A 20,947-nucleotide genomic window follows, 5' to 3' on the forward strand; every position below is an offset into this window, starting at 1 on the left:
TTCAGAGTTAAATCTATGAGCTCCTTCTACACACTTTCCCTGCTATAAAAAAATGTATTTCCTATATAAACAAAATATGGCAACACAAAACAAAAAAACACCTTTCATAAAGAGAAGGCAGAAAATAATTTACAAATATACATATCCAGAAAACTATTTAAATGTCCACTGGAGTATTGCTATAATATTTTAACAAAGTAAATTGTGATAAAAATAAAATTATAATAAAAATTTATATAAACAAAGGATTTTTAAGTCCCAACAGTTAGCCACCTATTTTAAATATTTGGCTAACTTTCAAATATGTCCTAAGGAGCAGAACTCAGCATAAGATGAGGATATACTGAAAACCTGGAATATTTTTTTACTGTTAAACCTACAGCTCACTCTCTCCAGCCAATGCTAAAGGGAAATCTCTATCTAGGATCCCCTGAGCATGGTCTATCAAGTCGTTAAAAACAGAGTCTCCAATTTTCCTACCTACTTAGAGAGTCACACTAGAAGAATAAACAACAAAAATACTGGCAAAGTACTCAGTATTCAAAGGAGTATTCATCTCCCTCAACTTCATTTTAACTGAATGCCTCACTCTACCCACACAAAGATGATGTTACACACAATGCCTAGAGCTTTCAATTTAAGGTTTTTTCTGGAGCTGGTAATGATCAGCACAGGTATGTCCTACAGTGAGTCACTCTAAGTACATTCTAAGGGCAGACTGGCTGACTTTAGAATCCTGGCTCTGTCGCCTACTAGCAGCATAACCCCTCGGCCTCAGTTTCCTTATCTGTAAAATGGAGTAACAAAAGCACCTATCTCACAGACTTGTAAAGATTAAAGGAAACAGTGCAAAGGACTTGGCACAAAACCTGATAAATGAGTGCTCAAACACCACTGAGCTGTTTTATTTCTAAGCATCAACATCATTAATATTATTATTAGCTGTTGTTACACTTGCTCCTCCTGCCTCCCTGCCTGCAGAACAAATGGAAGCTTTCTCTGCACGGTTGACAGTAGCAGAGGGGAACTTTCTGTGGCTGCAAAACTGAGTGAAGTTCAGAAGATCTAAACTGGAAACTACTGTCTTGATTACATGACTTTATTATTGTCTAAAGTTCCCCAGCATCACATCAAGGTCAGGAAAAGTCTAAAACTTAAGCGTACTCCAAACCTGTGCAACCACACTCGGTGTCAACCAGCCCCCACTCCCACACCCCCACCTACCCCTACTTCAATACCGTGCGTCAGTGATGAATAAAACCAATATTCTTTGTACAAACAGACACAAACTGCCTTGAAACCATAATTAGGTTGATTTAAATGTTTACATGTTCATCATAGGTTATTTTATGCCTTATATGTAACTATGTAAATTAACACTGAAAGGATTTAAAATACAATGATAAGGAAATAATTCTTGGAATTGACCTGGGATAAGTTAACCCCTTAATTTGGTAAGAAGTACGTTAAACCATATTGCCTATAAATAAATGACTTAAAACAGGGAATTAACTGCCAATCTACTTTATATTCAAAACTGAACCATAAAATTCAAGTGTAAAAAATTTTAATAGACTTAACCTTCTCTAAGATTTAACTTACCTGCCTCAGACTCTGTGTTTAAATTAGTTGTTACAAAATTAGATGGGAAGAGTCCTATTCCTCTGTGATTTTCTCCTTTCCACCAGTTGGCATCACTGAAAATACAGTATAAAAACATCATTTGTTCCTCTACATTTTAGTACATTAGTATCAAGAGGAACTAAAATAAAAATTCAACTTAGCCTATTTTGAAAACACTAGTTCACATCCTACTACATTTAAAAGTAGTTCTTCTTAAATTTAATAAAAGATATAGAAAGGCACAAATAAAACAAACATACATATGCCCATACTTAAATTTAGAACCAGTTAACCACTGGTCATATTTGATTCTGGGCTTTAAAAAAAATAAGACACAGATAACACTGAAGTCTCCTTTAGCAACAATCCCTAGTCCCCACCCCACGTCCGTCCTCCCACACCACCACCTTAAAGCTGGCAGGTAGCCCTCCTGCAAGTGTATTTTTTATTCATTCACACGTATCTATAGCCAACTCATAGATACAGATGTTAATCTTTACAGACCTTTTTAATTTTATGTTAACACTTTCAGATCTTCTTTATCCCTTTTAACTTAAAGATCCATCACATGAATGTGGTATATTTGATTTATCCATCCTCATACAGATGAACATTTAGGTTATGTCTAGTCTTTCATCAGTAAAAAGATTGGGGTAATGATCATTCTAGATACTAGGTCACACATGCCATAATTCTCTTGGCTTATTCACAGACACGAACTTGCTGGGCCACGGGATATAAGCATCTTCCACTTTACTTAATATTGCCAAATGTTCCCTAAGGTCGTCATGGCGATTCACCATCCTCCTTCCCTCAGCAGTAAGTGGGAATGTCATTTTCCCTTACACATGTTAACTGTCCAAGCAACACTTGGTACCAGACAGGAGAGAAATCATATCTCACTGCTGTGTTCACTTGCACTTCCCTAGCATCCACACATCTTTGCTGGCCATTCGGATTGTCTCTTCTGTGAACTGCTCATTCATGTCTTCTGTCCATTTTTCTTTTTCCACTGGGTCATTTGTCTTTTTTCATAGATCTATAGGATTTCTGTACATATTCTGGATAGCAGTCATTTGTCTGAATTATGCAAATACCTTCTCTCAAACTGTCACTTGTCTTTTAACATATGTTTATGGTTTCTTTTATGGCATGGTGTTTTTTGTTCCATGTAATCAAATTCAGTAATCTTTTATGGTTTACACTTAAAAAAAAACTTTATCCTTGAACTCCTAAATCTAATTTCCTAGATGCGTGTTTAATAGTTTTAGGTTTCCTTTTTTATCCCTCTCTCATGTTTAGGTCTTTAAATCATTTGGAATGAAATTTTACGTACTGTGTTAAACTGAATCAAATTTTATCTGTACTGTATAAAGAGTCATTCATCCCAGCCAAATTTATTGAATAGTACTTTATTTTTTCTACTGATTTATACTATCCTATCTTTCAAACAGCAAGCTGCGATCTGTTCATGAGTCTATTTCTGAATTCCATTCTACTGCAATTGTCTATATGTTTATTTACTACACCTTATTAATATGCCTTGATACTTACTCGGCAGGAAAGTACCCTCTCTCTGTTATTGCAAACTTTCACATTTCTGTTAAAAATAAAATTTTTTCTTTAATGTTTAATTTTTTTTTTGAGGAAGATTAGCTGTAACTGCTGCCAATCCTCCTCTTTTTGTTGAGGAAGACTGGCCCTGAGCTAACATCGTGCCCATCTTCCTCTACTTTATATGTGGGACGCCTACGACAGCATGGTGTGCCAAGCAGTGCCATGTCCGCACCTGGGATCCGAACTGGCAAACCCTGGGCTGCCGAAGCGGAACATGCGCACTTAACCACTGCGTCACCAGGCCGGCCCCAAAAATAAAATGTTTTTAAGTTTTCTGGGAAAAAAAGTCCTTTTTGGATTTTAACTGAAAGTGCCCTGAATTTATGCATTAATATGGGGAAAATTAATTAAATCTTTATAATATTAAGGTTTCTTCACCATGAACATTGTATCTCTCTCCATTTATATGTACATAAATAAATATATATATTTATATTCCTTTATATCTTTCAAATAATTTTATAATTTTCTCCATAAAGTCCAGAACCATATCTTTGTTAGGTTTATTTATTCCTAGATCATTTATAATTTTTGTTACTACTGAGAATGGCCTTTTTTTCCTATTATATTTTCTAAGGATTTGTGATTAAAGCATACCACTGATTCTTGTATGTTGAGCTTGTATCCAACAACTCTGATGAACTCTTACCAGTTTGTCCATTGACAATCATAGAATCACAGAAATGATAATTTTGTCTATTCCATTGCAAAAATTTGACCTATTAAGCATGCATTCTTAAAGAAGAAATTTCAGGATGAATTAACTTCCATGATTCTGAAACATCATTTTATTTAAAAAGTACCACAAAGATATGAAAGGACTATATATCACCCAAATTCTTAAAACCAGAAAATAACTGATGTATTGACAGTTCTAAGATATCATATCTGTTGATGTCTACATAGGATAAGAAATTCTTTCTCTTATACAAATGCTTAAACTGAACTTTCCATTTTAAAAAGGAAAGCTGAACTTAGAGAAATTTTTATACAAAACCAGAGAACTGAAACCTGTGAAATGGATGCATGGATTTTATTTGAATCTATCAACAACTTTTTTTTTTTTCCTGAGGAAGATTCACCCTGAACTAACATCTATGCCAATCTTCCTCTATTTTCTATGTGGGTCACCACCACAGCATGGCAGCTGACAAGTGGTGTAGGTCTGCATGCAGAAACTGAACCTGGGCCACTGAAGTGGAGCACACTGAACTTAACCACTAGGCCACAGGGCCAGCCCCAACCTATCAACCATCTTATGTGCAGCCTTCCTTAGTGGTTCTACCAGTGTAGGATAATTTCCCTCCTGCAAACTCTTTGATGAAGCATAAAAATAGGCAGAACAACCAAATGCAATGTCAAAACCTGCTGACTCCTTCCCAGTGCTAATCCAGGTCTATATTCTCTCCACTGACAACCTGCTGATTCTATGGGAATGTTAACGGCAGAAAATATTGTTCAATTTTAAATTCCTAAGTTAAGGTAATTTGGCACCGTAATTTTACATAAACTGATAATTTGAAAAAAATTTAGATGGAGTATTTATATTTAGAGCTTTTTATATTAAGGAAGAGAATAAATCACAGCTGAGTGAAAAATGATGTAAGTGTAAGAGACATAAACTTTATCTTCAACGAACTGATTATTCAGCTAACATTTATGAAAGCCTACCAAGGAGGGGATAGTGACATGAGGCTGAGGACTTCAAGTTATCAAGAATTTTAAAATCTAGTGCAGTGTTTTTCAACCCTCCCCTACCAACTAAGAACATGGTACCCTGTTCTACCTTCTAGTATTCATTTTCTCCTTCCCCCTTCCTCCTAACCAGGCAAGTGCTGACCCTCTTCGGAATCCACTGGTCTAGCAGGAGAGAGATACATTAAGAAGTAATTACAACACAATATGAGACTGCAATCATTTGTGTTCAGAGAGTAATAGCAGCACAAAGAAGGAACTCCTAACTCTATTGGGAACTAAAGGCTGAGAAGGGTTCAAAGGCTTCCCAGAGGATGTAAAATCTGACATGGGTTTTGAAGGGTAAGTAGGCAGTCACCAGGAGGAAAAGGAAATTACGGCTGTGGAAATACAAATGGCATTTGCCCTGCTGCCATTATGGACAAGCAAGAAAATAACAGTACAAAGAAACAAAACACTTTGCACATGAGATAAACAAAGAACAAAGTTATCCTGTCTCATTTCGGATCTCAAAATAAATGAAAACCTAAGCCTCTCCTTCAAGCTACTGACTTCCTAACTAAAACAACTTATTTGCTGACTTTTGCAATGACAATGGCTGAAGATAAGTGATGCCCTTTATGGATATGATAATCATGTGAGAAAAGTGTTACTTCTGCCACAAAGATACAAATAGTAAACGTGGAAACCTTAGTAATTTTGTGGGGGTCTTTTCCTTAAAATAACTGTTTTATTTCTTAATTTGGGGAGCCAATCCTTCTAAAGCCTGGACTCCTTTGCAAACCTTCTTTGCAAGTAAAGTTCCTTTTCTTTTCTAAATGTGTTTGCCTCTTTTGACAGGGCTTTCCAGGCATAGACAGAACCAAATGTACAATGCCACAGAGGTCTAATCACAACATGACATTTTTGGCACTGCAGGAATTCCAGTTGATTATCTGAAATAGTACATACAGAACAAATAAGGAGTGGTGAGATAAAGCTGAAAATGTAGAAAGTGAGAAGCTTTTTTGGTATACTGTTAATAAGAAATGTGTATCTTTTCTATCAGTTCACTGTTTCTTAAATTGAAGTCCAAGAACAATATATTTTCAAGGCACTTCAAGTTCTATATAAGCAATTTTTAATTTTGTCCTTTCATTTCCACAGCAATATAAATACAATGAATATAGTCATATTCTGGATCATCTAGATGATGCCCTTTCAACGTAAGACTGCCATTTAACTTTAGTACCCAAATTTGCATTTCTGTTTAAAATCTTGCCAGTGATAACCAATCACCCAGAATGACATCTAACCTATACGTGTTGATGAGCATGACTATGGCAATTCTAAGACTGGGGTGTCCTATCATCAAAATGACAGCAATCAACCTACAGATTGCATCATATTCATGTTGAATTCTCTTAACAGTTACAAATAAAAATGTTCTCTTTTGCAGTGATAAGTCTCAACTGAAAATAGTTTCATATGAGTGTAAGTTATTTAATGAATTTGTGCTTTAATTAGAGATCAGTGAAAAAGACGTGCAGCACAATAACAAAACCCTCTACTCGCTGCAAGCCTGCAGAATGTAATAGGTATAGAATGCCACATGAACACTAGGTGACATCAAGGGACACAGTATGCACGAGGGATCCACAACAGTTACAAAAGGGAAAGTCAGAGGAGAAATGAGTTAGCATAGCATAGGGTAGTACAGACCTGCTGAAGATAAGTGAAGTTCCTGTGCCATTGATCAGTACTCTATTTACCTTGTGAGCAGCAACGTATTTTAGAAAATTTTCTTATTACATAAAAGCAACGCTCAAAATTTGAATCTTAGAGAAAAAACTACTCATTTTGTAGTTTTGTTTCTATTTTATAAATGTGTATAATTTTATAGTTGTATAAGAGTATCAGAAGTGCAAATCTAGGTGCTTTTGTAAATATTCTAACCGAAACTACATCCAGAAGCCTGACATTTCAGACTGGCAATGTTCAGAGCCCAGACTACCTCTTCACCTTAACATCTATTTATTCTCCTTCAGGAATCACGTGCTCCGCTCAAAATGATTAAACAAAAACCAAAATAACACAAACTTTTAAAGAAAAAACATGATTATTTTTCTAAGTGAACACAGTATTATCTTGACTGCCTAACAGATCTTCCTTTTCCTAGTCTCAATTTCTTGCAAAAGTTTTCCTGTCCTGTCAAAATCAATCAAAGTTCACCTGAAATGGACCCCCTGAATAAGCCTTCTTTCCCAGATCCTTGCACCAGGTGCAATTCGCTCTCTTCTGGACCTCAACATTACCTCTTTTATGGAATTCACAATCTGCATTCCATACAATTACCTGCATAGTAATTTTAGCTCCTTTACTTTATTCTAGGTTTTATGAAGAGAGAACTGTCTTCATTTTTTATTAGAAACAGAAGTAGTACATAACATTTTCTCAGTAAAATTTACCACAGCAAAGTGAAACCATTTTCTGTATCTACCCATTAAAAATTATGCTAGACTAACATATCCTTACTAAGTTAACAGTCATGCATCACTTAATGATGGGGATACGTTCTGAGAAATGGTCATTAGGCAATTTCATTGGACGAACATCACAGAGTACACTTACACAAACCTAGATGGTATAGCCTACTACATACCACACCTAGGCCGTATGGTACTAATCTTATAGGACCACGGTCATATATGCATTCTGTCGTTGACTGAAATGTCATTATGTGTGCATGATCGTATCTATAATAGATACCAAATACATTTGCAATCTCTGTTCATAGCAACAAGCTGTCAGGTCTCACTCGTGAAATTTTATCAACTTTTTTAAAAAGCAAAGTAAAGAACAGAATTAAGCCCAATATAAATAGATCTATTCTTCATTACAAATTTAAATGATAGAGAAATTGTTAGGGAGAGTACAGTAGCAGATTAAGAATTGGGGAGGACCTGAGCATAGCTTTTGGTTGCTTTGATCAAAGGTAACATAGCTATATTTCTTCCTAAAGTTTTTTTGCCAGTAATTTTGGTATACACAACTCCCAACATAACTTCATTCAGATGGCTGAATATTTATGTTTCCCGATTGTGATAATCAACATTAATTAACACATCTTTTATTCAAGATATAAAGAATACTTTACTACCAAATTTAACAAAAGAATAAGCAACTCACATCATCTAGTCTAACTTACTTTTATTTTAGAAAACACAATTAAGATATGAAAAGGTTCTATTATGATTTAAATACACCAAAGTCAAAGAGCTGATATCCAGGATTCTAAATTAAGGGAATTATACTTCAAAATATTCCAGAAATAAAGATTTAAAACATACCTGTCATCCAAAACAATAATAATTTCACCATGTTTAAAGGTGAGTTCATTGTCCTCAACAGCTTCAAAATCATATAATGCTCTCACTTTCCTTGCAACTTTATTATTTAACTGAATATCTGCAGATGGATATAAGGATTTTGTTTCTGTGTGCTGCTGCTTTTGCTCTTGCAACGATAATTCAATAGCTGGTTTGAAAAATAAAACGTAAAAAACAAGATAGCTAGAATTTATTTTTTTTAAGTTTAAAAAATATTAGATAACATAGCATTTAATAAGAATAAATCAGGTGAATATTCTCTGTGTCCAGTTAAATGCTAAACAGTTAACTTTCTTGGTGAGGGGAGGGGGCAGGGCAGAAATGATGACATTTTTTAAAATAAAGTTTTTGCTCATTCCTTATTATCACAGTCTCTCATATACAGCAGCTATTATTTTTATAGCAAACAGATTGTGACATTATAATATGGGTAGCTTTCCATATAGGACAAGCCGTGAACATATTTCTGTGCTTGACTCATAACTCTGGCATTAAAGAAAAGGTGAAATGTAATCTCTCCAAAGGTAGGATGTTAAATACATATTATTGACAGGGATTATGAATTAATCTTATATTATGTCAATTGTTTTCCCTTCTTTACAGACCCTACCAATTTTTAGATTTGAGGTAAAATACTAAAAGTATATCCAGTTTCATTATAATTTTTATTTGAACAAATTGTTCTGGCAAGAATGTTTTAAGCAACACTAAATTACATGTGCTTGATCATTTACCTTTCGCTATGTCTTCGTCTTCTTTGTTTTTGTTCGATGATGTACCATTCTTGGCAGTAGCTGTGACAGTCTGTAAATGTATGAGTAAAATGAACACAACTATCCTTTCAAAGAAAATACAAGCTCTATAATAACCCACACATGTAAACTAAAAAAAAAATGATATAACTAATGAGTTTCATTTAAAAGTGAAGTTCTTTATGATAATTTTAAGTAGCTGTTTTCAAATACTAAAATAAAACATCAGAATTTTCAAGAAAACATTATAAACTCACAAAGGGCATGACCTGGCATCCATTTTGCATAAATCTTAGTATCTAAAACAGAACTTGGCATACAGAAATACTTAAATACGAATCTCTCCTGATGGCATTTCCTGATCTCAATTGTCCAAGGCCCTCATTCAGTGAGAGGCGCTATACTGCTGCAAGCATAGAGCTGCTCAAGAAGCGGCAACAAGAAGCCCTGATAACTACTGAAGAGAAGACGGAGGAGGACAGAGCCAACAGGTCCAGCTTTAGGAATAAACGTTAAGCCCTCTTTTACTACTCATTGTGTTGGAATAGTAGTGGCTCTTAAGGCAGAACACAGGACTAAGGAAGGTCATGCTTAAATTCAAAGGCATGGAAAACAGATGTCCAGGATTCTGAACAACCAACCAGTTCTTTAACACAGATTTTTGAGAATGATATGTATAAAAGACAGAGGAGGAAAATGTTTGCTTTTTGTTACTTATAAGACTTTTATCCTAAAATTCTACCTTGAACCCTTGGGTCTAGTCAGCTGTAAAGATTCTTTTTTGTCTCTTTCATTTCCAGTCTAAAATAAAAAAACAGATAGTACTCCCCTTAGTCTCTTTCCCTAGCCTATATCCTAATATTAATTGAGGGCAAAAGAGGCACTGAGAGCGAAACCCAAGATACAGTGTTTTTCTCCCACAGACCTAAATAAACAGCCCACTAGGTGACTCATTATCCGTCTCAACCCCGTCCTACTAAAGGTACCCCCTATCTCCCCAAATAAATGTCTGATCTTACAGTTTCACTCATCTTACATGTAAACCATTCACTCCAGGCATATTCACCCTTCAACAAACAGGTCTTGAGCTTTCTCAATTCCATGGATTTGTTCATGTCCTTCCTCCCCAGATACGACCTCTTTGCTTCTCTTAGCTATTGAAATATATTCCAGTCGAAAAATTCTACCTCTTCACCTTCTTCACCATCCCAGTCTGTAGTTAGCTCTCTCTACTGCTATCTAGTCTTTGTACCCCTAATCTATATTTGTCACATATAATTTAGTTATTTTTCACATGTACGGAGCCACCCTCCAAATTTAAATTTCTTGAACAGAAGGGCTCTCTCAAACATCTATGCCTTTTGCATGACTCTCGACTTAGAGTAGCATTAAACAGATTACTTATGACTGACTCACTTCTCAAAGTTCTGATATGTAGAAGAAATCCACGCAACATTTAGAATGTCTACTAAATATAAGGCGTTATGCTAGATAGGCACTTGGAGAGTGGAGGTGGGTAATGACGATTAAGACAGACCTTGCCCAGCTTTTACATAAGATACGTACCTTCAAAACAGCATAAGGTCAACCATGGGTCTGAATCAATCTCTTACCTGAGCACCTGCTGGAGGAAAAGTAATTCCTTCTTCCTTCATAGACTTAATAGTTGCAGATATTAGACTAAACTGAGGGTCCTTCTGAAATTCTTCTGACCACTCCACCATTAAAGATTTCAGTTTTTCACAGACTTTAGGATGAGCCTTTTAAAGAAAAGGCAAAGGAAAAAAAAAACCCTGTGGTTAAAGTAAGTACTTGAATTATTTAACAAAGAGAATTACCATCAAAATTCTCTTTAACTATATGAACACCAACAAAAGTGCAGCAATCTCTAGCCTAGATGAGTACCTGATAAATGCTTATTTACATTTTTATAGCTGTTTCTTGCAAAATTATCCTTTTTGAACATCAAATTCTAAGTCTTACTATGACAACAAATCTTTTATATTCAGAGGTTATTTCTTCTCTGTTTTCTTAATAAACTCTTGGATTTTTGCCACAAAGAGCCTGAGAATGGTGCTTCAGAGTTTCTATCCCAAAGAAATCAATAACAACAGCCGTGTAGTGAAGACCCTCTCCACCCTGCTCTAAAGTAAAGGCCCCCTTTGCTCACCATCTCTAATGGGAATCAGTACAGAATGGTGGTTAGTTTGGACTCTGAAGTCTCAGAAACCTGAATCTGAACCTCAGCAATGCCACTTAATAGCTGCAAGACCTTGGATAAGTTACTGAACTCTCAAACCCAAGGTTTCTGCATCTATAAAACAGGAATGACAAGAGATTCTAACTTCTAGGGATTAGTAGAGCATTAAACCAGATGGTATATGTAAAATGCTTAAAGCAGTGACTGCTTATTCTCCCTCAACAAAGATTAGCTATTTTCACTAGTATATGTACTTTGGGGGGGAAAATAGTTTTTGGTGCTACAAATGAAAACATCAAATTTTAGAACACGAAGTTTATTTCAAATTTTTCTTAAAATGATTTCACTTATAATACTTTATTAATGCTATACATATAGTTAAAATGACATACAGTATAGGTATTTTTTAATGACTTAAATTTCTTCTCTTTTTAAAATTTACCTTATTTTTTATCACAGCACGTACTTCTGTTGCAAAATCACGGGAACACACTTCTAAATGAAATATCTTTCCACAGTTTGCCACACAAGCCCCAAGAAGCTATTAATTAAAATAAAAATCAATATACAAATGTTGAGATATTATCTTACTTAACTTACTGAAATAAATACACATTTAAAATTTGGGTCAAATAATAACATGACTTTTACTTACAGTTAATGCCTGCAGAGCAACATGAGGAACCTTATGATTTACCCTTTTCATTATGGCTTTTAGGCAATCTTTTGCTCTAAGAAAAAAATGAAGAAGGTTAAGTATTTATTCAGAATTTCAATTCAAACTTCTGAACTTCTAATCAGTTCAGTTTAATTGCTGAATTCTCTCCCAAAAGCACCATATTCTATATTCAGTTTTTTATTGATATTATATTTATCCATTCATTATTGAAAGGCTTTTTCAGTATGTTACCTATTATATTGATCTATTTCATTACTAAAAGGCTCCTATACATGTCTAAATCACAGGGGAATTCCTGAAATAATTAGTCTATTCTTTGTTAACACGTGTCTCTATTGTGTCAAGGCTTTAATTATGTATTTTAATGTATCTCAGGTTTTCAGTTGAACTCTTTTCCATTTGTTCCTTCAGAGAATAAGGTTAACCCCATAAATCTGGCCACCAGGATCTCTTTACCTTTATCCCCAAAAGTAATTAGTAAAATCCCATTTTCCTTTCAAAGTTTCCATTTTCCTTTCCTTTACATCAGGAAAAGACACCAGTTATTCAGCTCCCAGACATTCAGTGGGCACGACTGGGCATCTTACCCATTAGGAGTGCTTCCAACTTTGTCACATATGTCCATAATAAGACTCCAATCTTCTGTAGTGTTGTACTCATTTGTGGCTTTTTCTATAAGATATTAGCATACACAAAAATTAGGACATGTCTTACGTAACACTAAAATACCCAGAAAGGCACAACAGTTAAGAAGCCCTACCTTTTCTTTCACCAAAACTACGAAAAAACTTTAGAAGATACTTTTACTAATTGCAATTTTTTTTATTAAGATTATGACAGTTAACAACCTTGTGAAATTACACTTGTACATCATTATTAGTCATGTTGTAGGTACACCACTTCACCCCTAGTGCCCTCCCCCAACCCTCCCTTTCCCCTGGTAACCACCGATCAGTTCTCTTTGTCCATATGTTAACTACCACCTATGAGTGGAGTCATACAGAGTTCGTCTTTCTCTGTCTGGCTTATTTCACTCAACATAATACCCTCAAAGGTCTATCCATGTTGTTGTGAATGGGACAATACTAATTGCAATTTTAAATTGTATAATTAAATAAATTAAATGGTCTAAGGTACACCAATAAAATGTCTTCTAAATAGTTAAATAATACTAAATAAATTACAAATTATCAATAATCCTATCAAATTCTAATTTGGAAGAAATCCTCAGAAATGTGTCATCATATAAGGAAATACAGATTGAACTGTTCACTGAAGCATTGTTTTTAAAACCAAAAAGGAAAATGGATTAATAAAATATAATACATTCATACAATGGAACATGCAAATGAGTTATACAGAACTGAATGTACAAAAATGTGTAAATCTCACAATATGATTTGTTTTGGCTGATGCTGAGTTAAAAAAGGTAATAGTAGAATATATTACATTCACACGAACTTTTTAAACAGCTTTATTGAGACATAATTCACATCTCAATACAATTCACCCATTTAAAGTATACAACTTAACGTTTTTAATATATTCACAGAGTTGTGTACTATCACCACTATCTAATTTTAGAACATTTTCATCACCCTAAAAAGAAATTCATACTCAGTGGCAGTCACAGCCCATCCTCCCCACTCTAGATAACCATTAAGCTACCTTCTGTCTCTATAGGTCCTTATTCTGGACTCTTCATATAAAATCATACAATATATGGTCTTTTGTGACCAGCTCCTTTTATTTAGTATAATATTTTCAAGGTTCATCCATGTTGAAGCATGTATCAGTACTTCATTTCTTTTTATTGCTAAAAAGTATTTTATTGTATAGATATACCTCATTTTATTTATCCATTCGCCAGCTGATGAACATTTGGGTGTGTTTTTTGTTAACTTTTTGGCTAATATGAATAATGCGATGCTGCTGGGAATATTCGTGTATAGTCTTTGTGTGGATGTATGTTTTCATATCTCTTTGGTATATACCTACGAGAACTGTTCAGCTGTATGGTAGCTCTATGTTTAATTTTTTTAGGAACTAGTAAACAGTTTTCCAAAGCAGCTGTACCATTTTACATCCTCACCAGAAATCTATCAATGTTTCACATGGAGTTTTAAAACACTCAAAAAACCACTATATTCTTTACAGAGATACATACATAGGTAGTAAAAGTATTAGCATATGCACAAGAATAATAAACATCAAAGAGGAAGAGGATAGGGGATCAAAACAGGGTACACAAGGGCTTATCTCTACTTATAAAGTTTTGTTTATTGAGTTATACACTGAGTATCCAGAGATTCTTTATTTTATTCTCAGCATGTTTTTCTGGTTTGAGATATTTCATGATCAAAATAAAAAGTAAAAAGTAAATTTTTAAAAAGCATTATCAGAATATAATGACAATTATGTTGCATTTTTTTACTCTATTAACTTTTACAAAATTTCAATTCAAGAGATACAAGGTTTTTTTCTGCTAATATAGAAGGGTGGGTCTAAAAACATTACCACATTAGAAACATTTTCTTTATGTCTTGTCTCCTTTTAATAAATATATCCTCTAATTTCAAATATAGCCAAATCTGGGTAGGTACTAGATACATATATAGGCTTATCACAGGGATAATAAGCAGAAAAGATGGTAAGAATCTAGAGTACTTACTTTTTAAAAGGCAAGGAATAATAAAGAAGCCAAAAAATAAACAGGCTTAGCAAACAGTTACACTTTGCAAGTAGGAAAGAGAAATACAGAATCCAGTTAGCCTCAGTTAAATGCTGGAACTCACTTTTTAAAACCATGCAAATCGCCTAATACTATTTATAGATAGAAAGCAATTATTTTGACATATGTGATGAAATGACAAGCAAGAGAATTTAGAAAAGTAATATATTTTTGCCTACCATAAGTTCTAGACTTAAGCACCAAGCTATGTAGGTGGAAACATATCTACTCAGGTCCAGCTTTTTCCCTTGTACAAAGATGACTAACTCTTCCACGTGGAAAGTCAGACCAGGCTGTAGTTTTTAGAAGTTTAAAATGCTTGCTCTTTCTTAATTACTTACATAATAAATTCAGTGAATTCAAAAGTAAGGACAAGAAAAAAACTCCCAATTCTACCAACCTCTTTTAAAACTATGATGCATATCTTTCCAGACTTTTTTCTATATATGTATATGGAAAAACAATAAAAATATATGTACAACTAAATAAAATACGATCATAGGTTTGAGGTGTCTAAAGAGGGCATCCCCAAACTGATAACCCCTTCCCTGTGAAAGTCATAAGCAAGTTGAGAAATAACACAAAGAATGAAATACCACCATCATTACTAATAGAGTAGGTACTGGACAAATGTGCTTGCTAATAGTGAACCCCAGAGGTGGGCACGCCTTAGCACTACACAGGGGCAGACCTCTCCCTACAGGGGGAGGCCCTGCACCATATACTCCATTGAGAAGGAGATGGGAACGGCTCAAGGGCTGTGGATAGACTAGCTGGCTCCTACATGGAAAAGGGCACCAGTAGGGCCAATTACTCTCAAACTTACCAATCAGATAAGTCATTACACCAAGGATGAAGTGATTAAAGGAGCAGGGGCAGACTCAGGGTGACACTAATACAACTCCCTTCTCAGGAAGGAAACTTCACAAAAAGTATTTCCCACTAATACTGTGATCATACTAAATATAACACTTCCTAATCTGCCTTTCCACTTATCATAAACATCTCTCCATGTCCATAAATATACATCTATATCAATATTTTTAACAGCTGTAAGATGTACCATTACATACAGCATGGCCAGAAAGTGTCTATACAAGCTGGCGAGAAGTTATCAGCAAACTGTGGTTCTAAATCCAGCAAGTACTCACTCTGTCTTCTTTGTTATACTCACTGGTATCATTCATATTGATGCCCCACATGGAATAAACATAAAATAATTAAAAGAGATCAGGATTTCATGCATAGGCCCTTCCGTAGACGTTTCGTAGCATACTTTATCTTGTCTACCATCTGTCTCTGCCACCACCCCTCTCCCTCCCCTCAACCCCTAGAATGAATGTAAGCTCCATTATGGCAGGAATTTTTTCTTTTGTTTTGTTCGCTATTATTATTATTTCTAATGCATGGAATAGTATCTGGGGCACACAGTAGATACTCAGTAAGTATTTGTTCACTGAATGAATGATGATGATTGCTCCTCCATATCCTATTATCCTGGTAAAATAGTTTCAATGTGGGAAACAACAGCAGACCTTCTGAGTTATACGAACTAAAATGCTTTTATGATGCCCAATATGGTGGCCCCAGTGAAATGTGTGCAAAGTTCTAGACCAGCAAGAGCTTTACAGCTGAGCAGACAAACAGTCAAGGGGCTGCACAGGATCAAACTTCAATAGCAACACCATGTGGCAACAAAAGCAACAATACTAGTGGGCTTATGAGGTTTCAGTTCTCTGCTTGTCTACTAAAGAGGAATGACAGTATCTTTGTGAGTGTCAACCAAGAAAACAGGGTAAGTGGGGAAGGGAATCCCTCAAGAGGGAGGCAAAGGACTTCTTGTACTGTGATACATAGGTGACTAAGTCTTAGATCTGAAGAGCATATTACACATATTACATATGACTTGCCAGCTTCATGGTCATCTTTTCTCTTTGGTTATGATGGGGTTTCCTTTTAGCTGTACAGATCTATCATTCTTTTTATAGTATCATTTGGCACAGTGTTTAGAACTACCTGAAGATGAAATATTCACCCATATTCTCTTTTGCATATACAGTTCTACGTTGCTTGACGACGGGGATATGTTCTGAGACGATTTCATCATTGTGCAAACAACACAGAGCGTACTTACACAAGCCTAGATGGTATAGCCTTCTACACACCTAGGCTATATGGTACTAATCTTATGGGACCACCATCGTATATAGAGACTGTTGTTGACTGAAACATCCTTAGGCAGCTCACAAGTGCATATTATTTCTGTTTTATAGGCAAATCTGTAGTTTCTCTGGAATTTCACCTGGAAAATAGTGTGTGGCAAGGACAGAAAAATATTTTTACAAATTATTTGTCAGTACTTCTGACATCTTAGAATCTATCCTTAGATCTGAGAAGCCAGCATCATCAGTTACCAAATTTTGTCGGTACACATTATATGAATACAAATACACACACACAGAGTTGAGTCTGATTTCGGACCATCTAATAACCTACCTATTTCTGCTAGAACTCAACTTTTAATGATTATTTTTTCAATTTTAGCCATGTGATACACAATTAAATGTGAAGCCTACTCAATATCCCCAAAAACCCTTCCAAAATTTCAAAAATATCTAAAGAGATTATTTTTTACTTGATTTTTTATAGAAAATGGAAGAAATCCTGATTTGAATACTCTATCCAGCATAGTTTACTCTCTACAAATAGGACTCACAATGCCTCTTTTTAAAAAGTATAAAATCTGAAGACTTTATAATGGCCTGCCAAAAAGGATTTCATTTTTCAAGTGAACTAAATAACAGTTAAATTATGTACTTAGGAGTATTTTAAACTCCTGGAAAATTTTAAATATTATAATTAAGGAACCATTCTTTTACAGCATGTCACTTTGCCCAGTGTTGGGGCCGTATCTCACACTATCCTGTGTCAAATGCATAGAGGGGAAGAAAGTGAAAAGAGCCCTCCTGGGGCCTAAATGCTAAATTTCCAGGTTTTGGTGGGTGTAAGTCATAACATTTCATCACCAGGTTTTGATTTGTATATAGAGAGCCTCGAATACAGTGAAATATTTCAGAAAGATTCTAACGATATCATAAAGAATCATTCCATCAATACCTATAAGAAACACAAGGCGCCCCCTCTACACAGTCCATTATGTTCACCATACAACTTTCAAAGGAATTCAAGTCTACTCATAAAACTTTTAATAAAATACACTCTACCAGTAATAAAATTTAACTATATAAAACAAGAATGCCCACAGGAGATCTGTAAAGTTCCTCCTACTATGTTTGGAAATAAAAATTCATGACTGGTCTGCTTCCAACCACGACAGAGTAGCTGCTATTTGCAGATTTGCTATTCTACCAAAAACAAGTATAAAACAGGCCAAAACATATGAGGCAACTGATTTCAGAAAATGAATAACAGGCAGGGCAGGTCTGAGATCTGTGAGGGAAGGGAAATAGGAAGTGAGCCTCATGACGGCCCTAGCTTTCTGCCTAGGAACACTTTCCTGTCCCAACACAAGGACAATTAGCCCAAGCAGAGCGGCTAGGAGACAGAGACCAGATTTCTGAGCACAGTGATTTACCATGGGTCCTTGGTCAAGGGCTAGGCTACATACTCACACTCATGCACACACATACACACACACACTCTCTTAGGGTTAGGCTCTACGAGGTCTAGCAGAGATCAGATACTAAGAGGCTGCTGGGAGTCTTCGGAGTTCCTGCCTGTTACTGACTGAATGTTTGTGTCCCCACAAAATTCGTATGTTGAAGCCCTAACCCCCAGTGTTGCTGTATTTCGAGTCTGGGCCTCTAAAGAAGTTTTTAAGGCTAAGTGAGGTATAAGGATGGAGCCCTGATCCAACAAGATTAGTGTCCTTATAAGAAGAGGCAACAGAGAGCTCACTGTCTCTCCACACACACACAGAGGTCATGTGAGTACACTGTGAAAAGGCAGCTATCTACAACCCAAGGGGAGAGCCCTCACCAGACACCAATCCTGCTGAGACCTTGATCTTGGACTTCCAGCCTCCAGAACTGTGAGAATATAAATCTGTTGTTTAATCCATCTAGTCTATAGTATTTTGTTATGGCAGCCCAAGCAAACTAATACTCCACCCAACTAGAGTAGAGAGAACATTTCAGGCATTCAGTTGAAACCCCAAAAAGGCCACACCTTAGGAGTAAAGGCTCCTTTCGAAATAGGCCTGTCTCACAAAGAAAATCAAGCCTGACAAAAACCCAAAAGATCTTTCAATAACATAACTACCTGACAGAACAAAACCCAACATTAAAGGAAGACAACATAATTCAGCCCCCTTACAAAGAATAATCACAATGACCAGCATAATATTAAAAATTACCAGATAAGCAAAAAAGTGTTTCACAATCAAGATAAAAGTAATGAATAAAAACAGATAATAGCATAACCCAAATGTCAGAATTAGCAAAGAAAGTACTTTAAAGCAGGTATTACGTATTTTTTCAAGAACTTAAAGCAAAAGATGGTCATAAGTGAGTAGATTGTGAGTGCTCAGTGGAGAAATGGAAACTACAAAAACGGAATTTTTAGAACTGAAAAGTATAACATCTCAACTAAAAAAAAATTCACTACATGGGCTTAAAAGCAGATTGAAGACTGCAGAAACAGAGTTAACGAATGTGAAGACAAGTCAATAGAAGTTATCAAACTCGAAGAACAGAGCAAAAAGATTTAAAAAAAACTGAACAGTCTTAGTATATTAGTTTTTTAAACTTGCTATGTAACAAATTACTGTAAATTAATGGTTTAAAACACCACCCATTATTAGCTCATAGTTCAGTAGTTCAAAATCTAGGCAGGCTTGGCTGGGTTCTATGCACACGATATTACAAGGCTTATGGTTGGGGAATTGGTGTTATTTAACTAAAACATGATAACTAAATTCATGCACTTGGAAGGACGTAAAGTGAGAAGTGACTACACATGAAAGCAGAGTTTAAATCTTTCTTCAAATGTGCATGAAACTTTCAAACACTAGAAATAATCTAGGACAATATACACAGTATATTCTCTGAATACAATGTATTTTTATTAAACCAAATGTAATATCCAGCCATGAGGAAATTAACAGCCAGGATATATAAATAATTAAGACTATAATAGGACATAATACCAAAAGTTACTATAATTAGGATACTACATATCAATATCTTGGGACATCACAAAAGCCATGCTTAGATCTTAGAGGAAAAATTGCTTTTATGTATTAAAAAAAACCAATTACTTTTATACCTTAAAATTATAGTAGAAGAACAGGGATAAACTGGCAAAAAAAAAAAATTTCAAAACTAGAAAATGAAAAGCAAATAAATAAATAGAATTCATTCTGGTATCTAATAGGAAACCGTAGCTGACAGATTCTACTGAAGATATAAAAATGTTCTTTCTTTGGACCAATTCATTATAAACTAGTTATCTGAAAATGCAGGAGAGCCAATTTTTTTCTAGTTTATAAGTAAATCATACATGTTTATAGTATTAAAATAATTACATATACTTGTTAAGTTTCTAGACGACACAATTCTTGTGTGGTCATTAAATTTCGATTAAAATATTTAAATGCCCAATACTTCAGCCTAATAGAATCCTCCTCCCCATTTAATGTTTTGATATGTTTGGGTAAATTTTTATTAATGCAAATCTTCAGTATACTCTGGGGAAAGCAGTAATATAAATTCTACTTTAAAATACACTCTTCATTATCTCCTAAAATGAAAACCTACTTATAGCTCTGAGAAATGAAAGGTAATAATTAAAAACAACAATAACAAGTGATAGCTTCAAAGCGTTTTACACACGCTAAACTTACACTTCAATCCAATGAAGTAAAGATTCGCCATTTTATAAATGAGGAAACTGAGACACAGAAAAGTAACGAGCACAAGGTCATACAGCTAGTAAGTAGTAAAACAGGATTTCAATCTGGGCAGTCCAGCTCACGGTATACTCTCCAAGTTTAAATACTATATTAAACTTCTTCTTGAGTGCAATTTTTGCTCAAAACTGCTGAATTTATTCGTCCCAACAAGTTAGTTTTCAGTTTTCCTATGTATGAACATTTTAAACATACCGAATAAGACAGATGCAAGTTCAACTCTTGTTTATCACAAAAGGATCAGGCAGAATGCCAGGAGTAACTCCATCTACTACATCATCTAATAATACAATATATTAAGACTTTCTTGCTCTGGTGGAATACAGAAGAGGACTGCCACTCTTTTTCCATTT

The 20,947-nt window shown here is 35.0% G+C and overlaps 1 protein-coding gene across 1 annotated transcript in view; it reads right to left on the reverse strand.

Annotated features, from left to right (window-relative positions):
- Positions 1–20,947, reverse strand: part of STAM2 (signal transducing adaptor molecule 2) — a 42,401-nt gene that overhangs the window by 11,907 nt on the left and 9,547 nt on the right. Inside the window, exons 2-8 of the mRNA XM_014831231.3 lie at positions 12,522–12,606; positions 11,911–11,986; positions 11,698–11,796; positions 10,669–10,815; positions 9,038–9,107; positions 8,265–8,451; positions 1,603–1,697 (exon numbers count right to left, since the gene is read on the reverse strand). Of these exons, the coding sequence (XP_014686717.1) occupies positions 1,603–1,697; positions 8,265–8,451; positions 9,038–9,107; positions 10,669–10,815; positions 11,698–11,796; positions 11,911–11,986; positions 12,522–12,606 (759 nt within the window). The remainder of the gene's footprint in view (positions 1–1,602; positions 1,698–8,264; positions 8,452–9,037; positions 9,108–10,668; positions 10,816–11,697; positions 11,797–11,910; positions 11,987–12,521; positions 12,607–20,947) is intronic.

This window comes from Equus asinus, chromosome 4 (genome assembly GCF_041296235.1).
Source record: "Equus asinus isolate D_3611 breed Donkey chromosome 4, EquAss-T2T_v2, whole genome shotgun sequence".
NCBI lineage: Eukaryota > Metazoa > Chordata > Mammalia > Perissodactyla > Equidae > Equus > Equus asinus.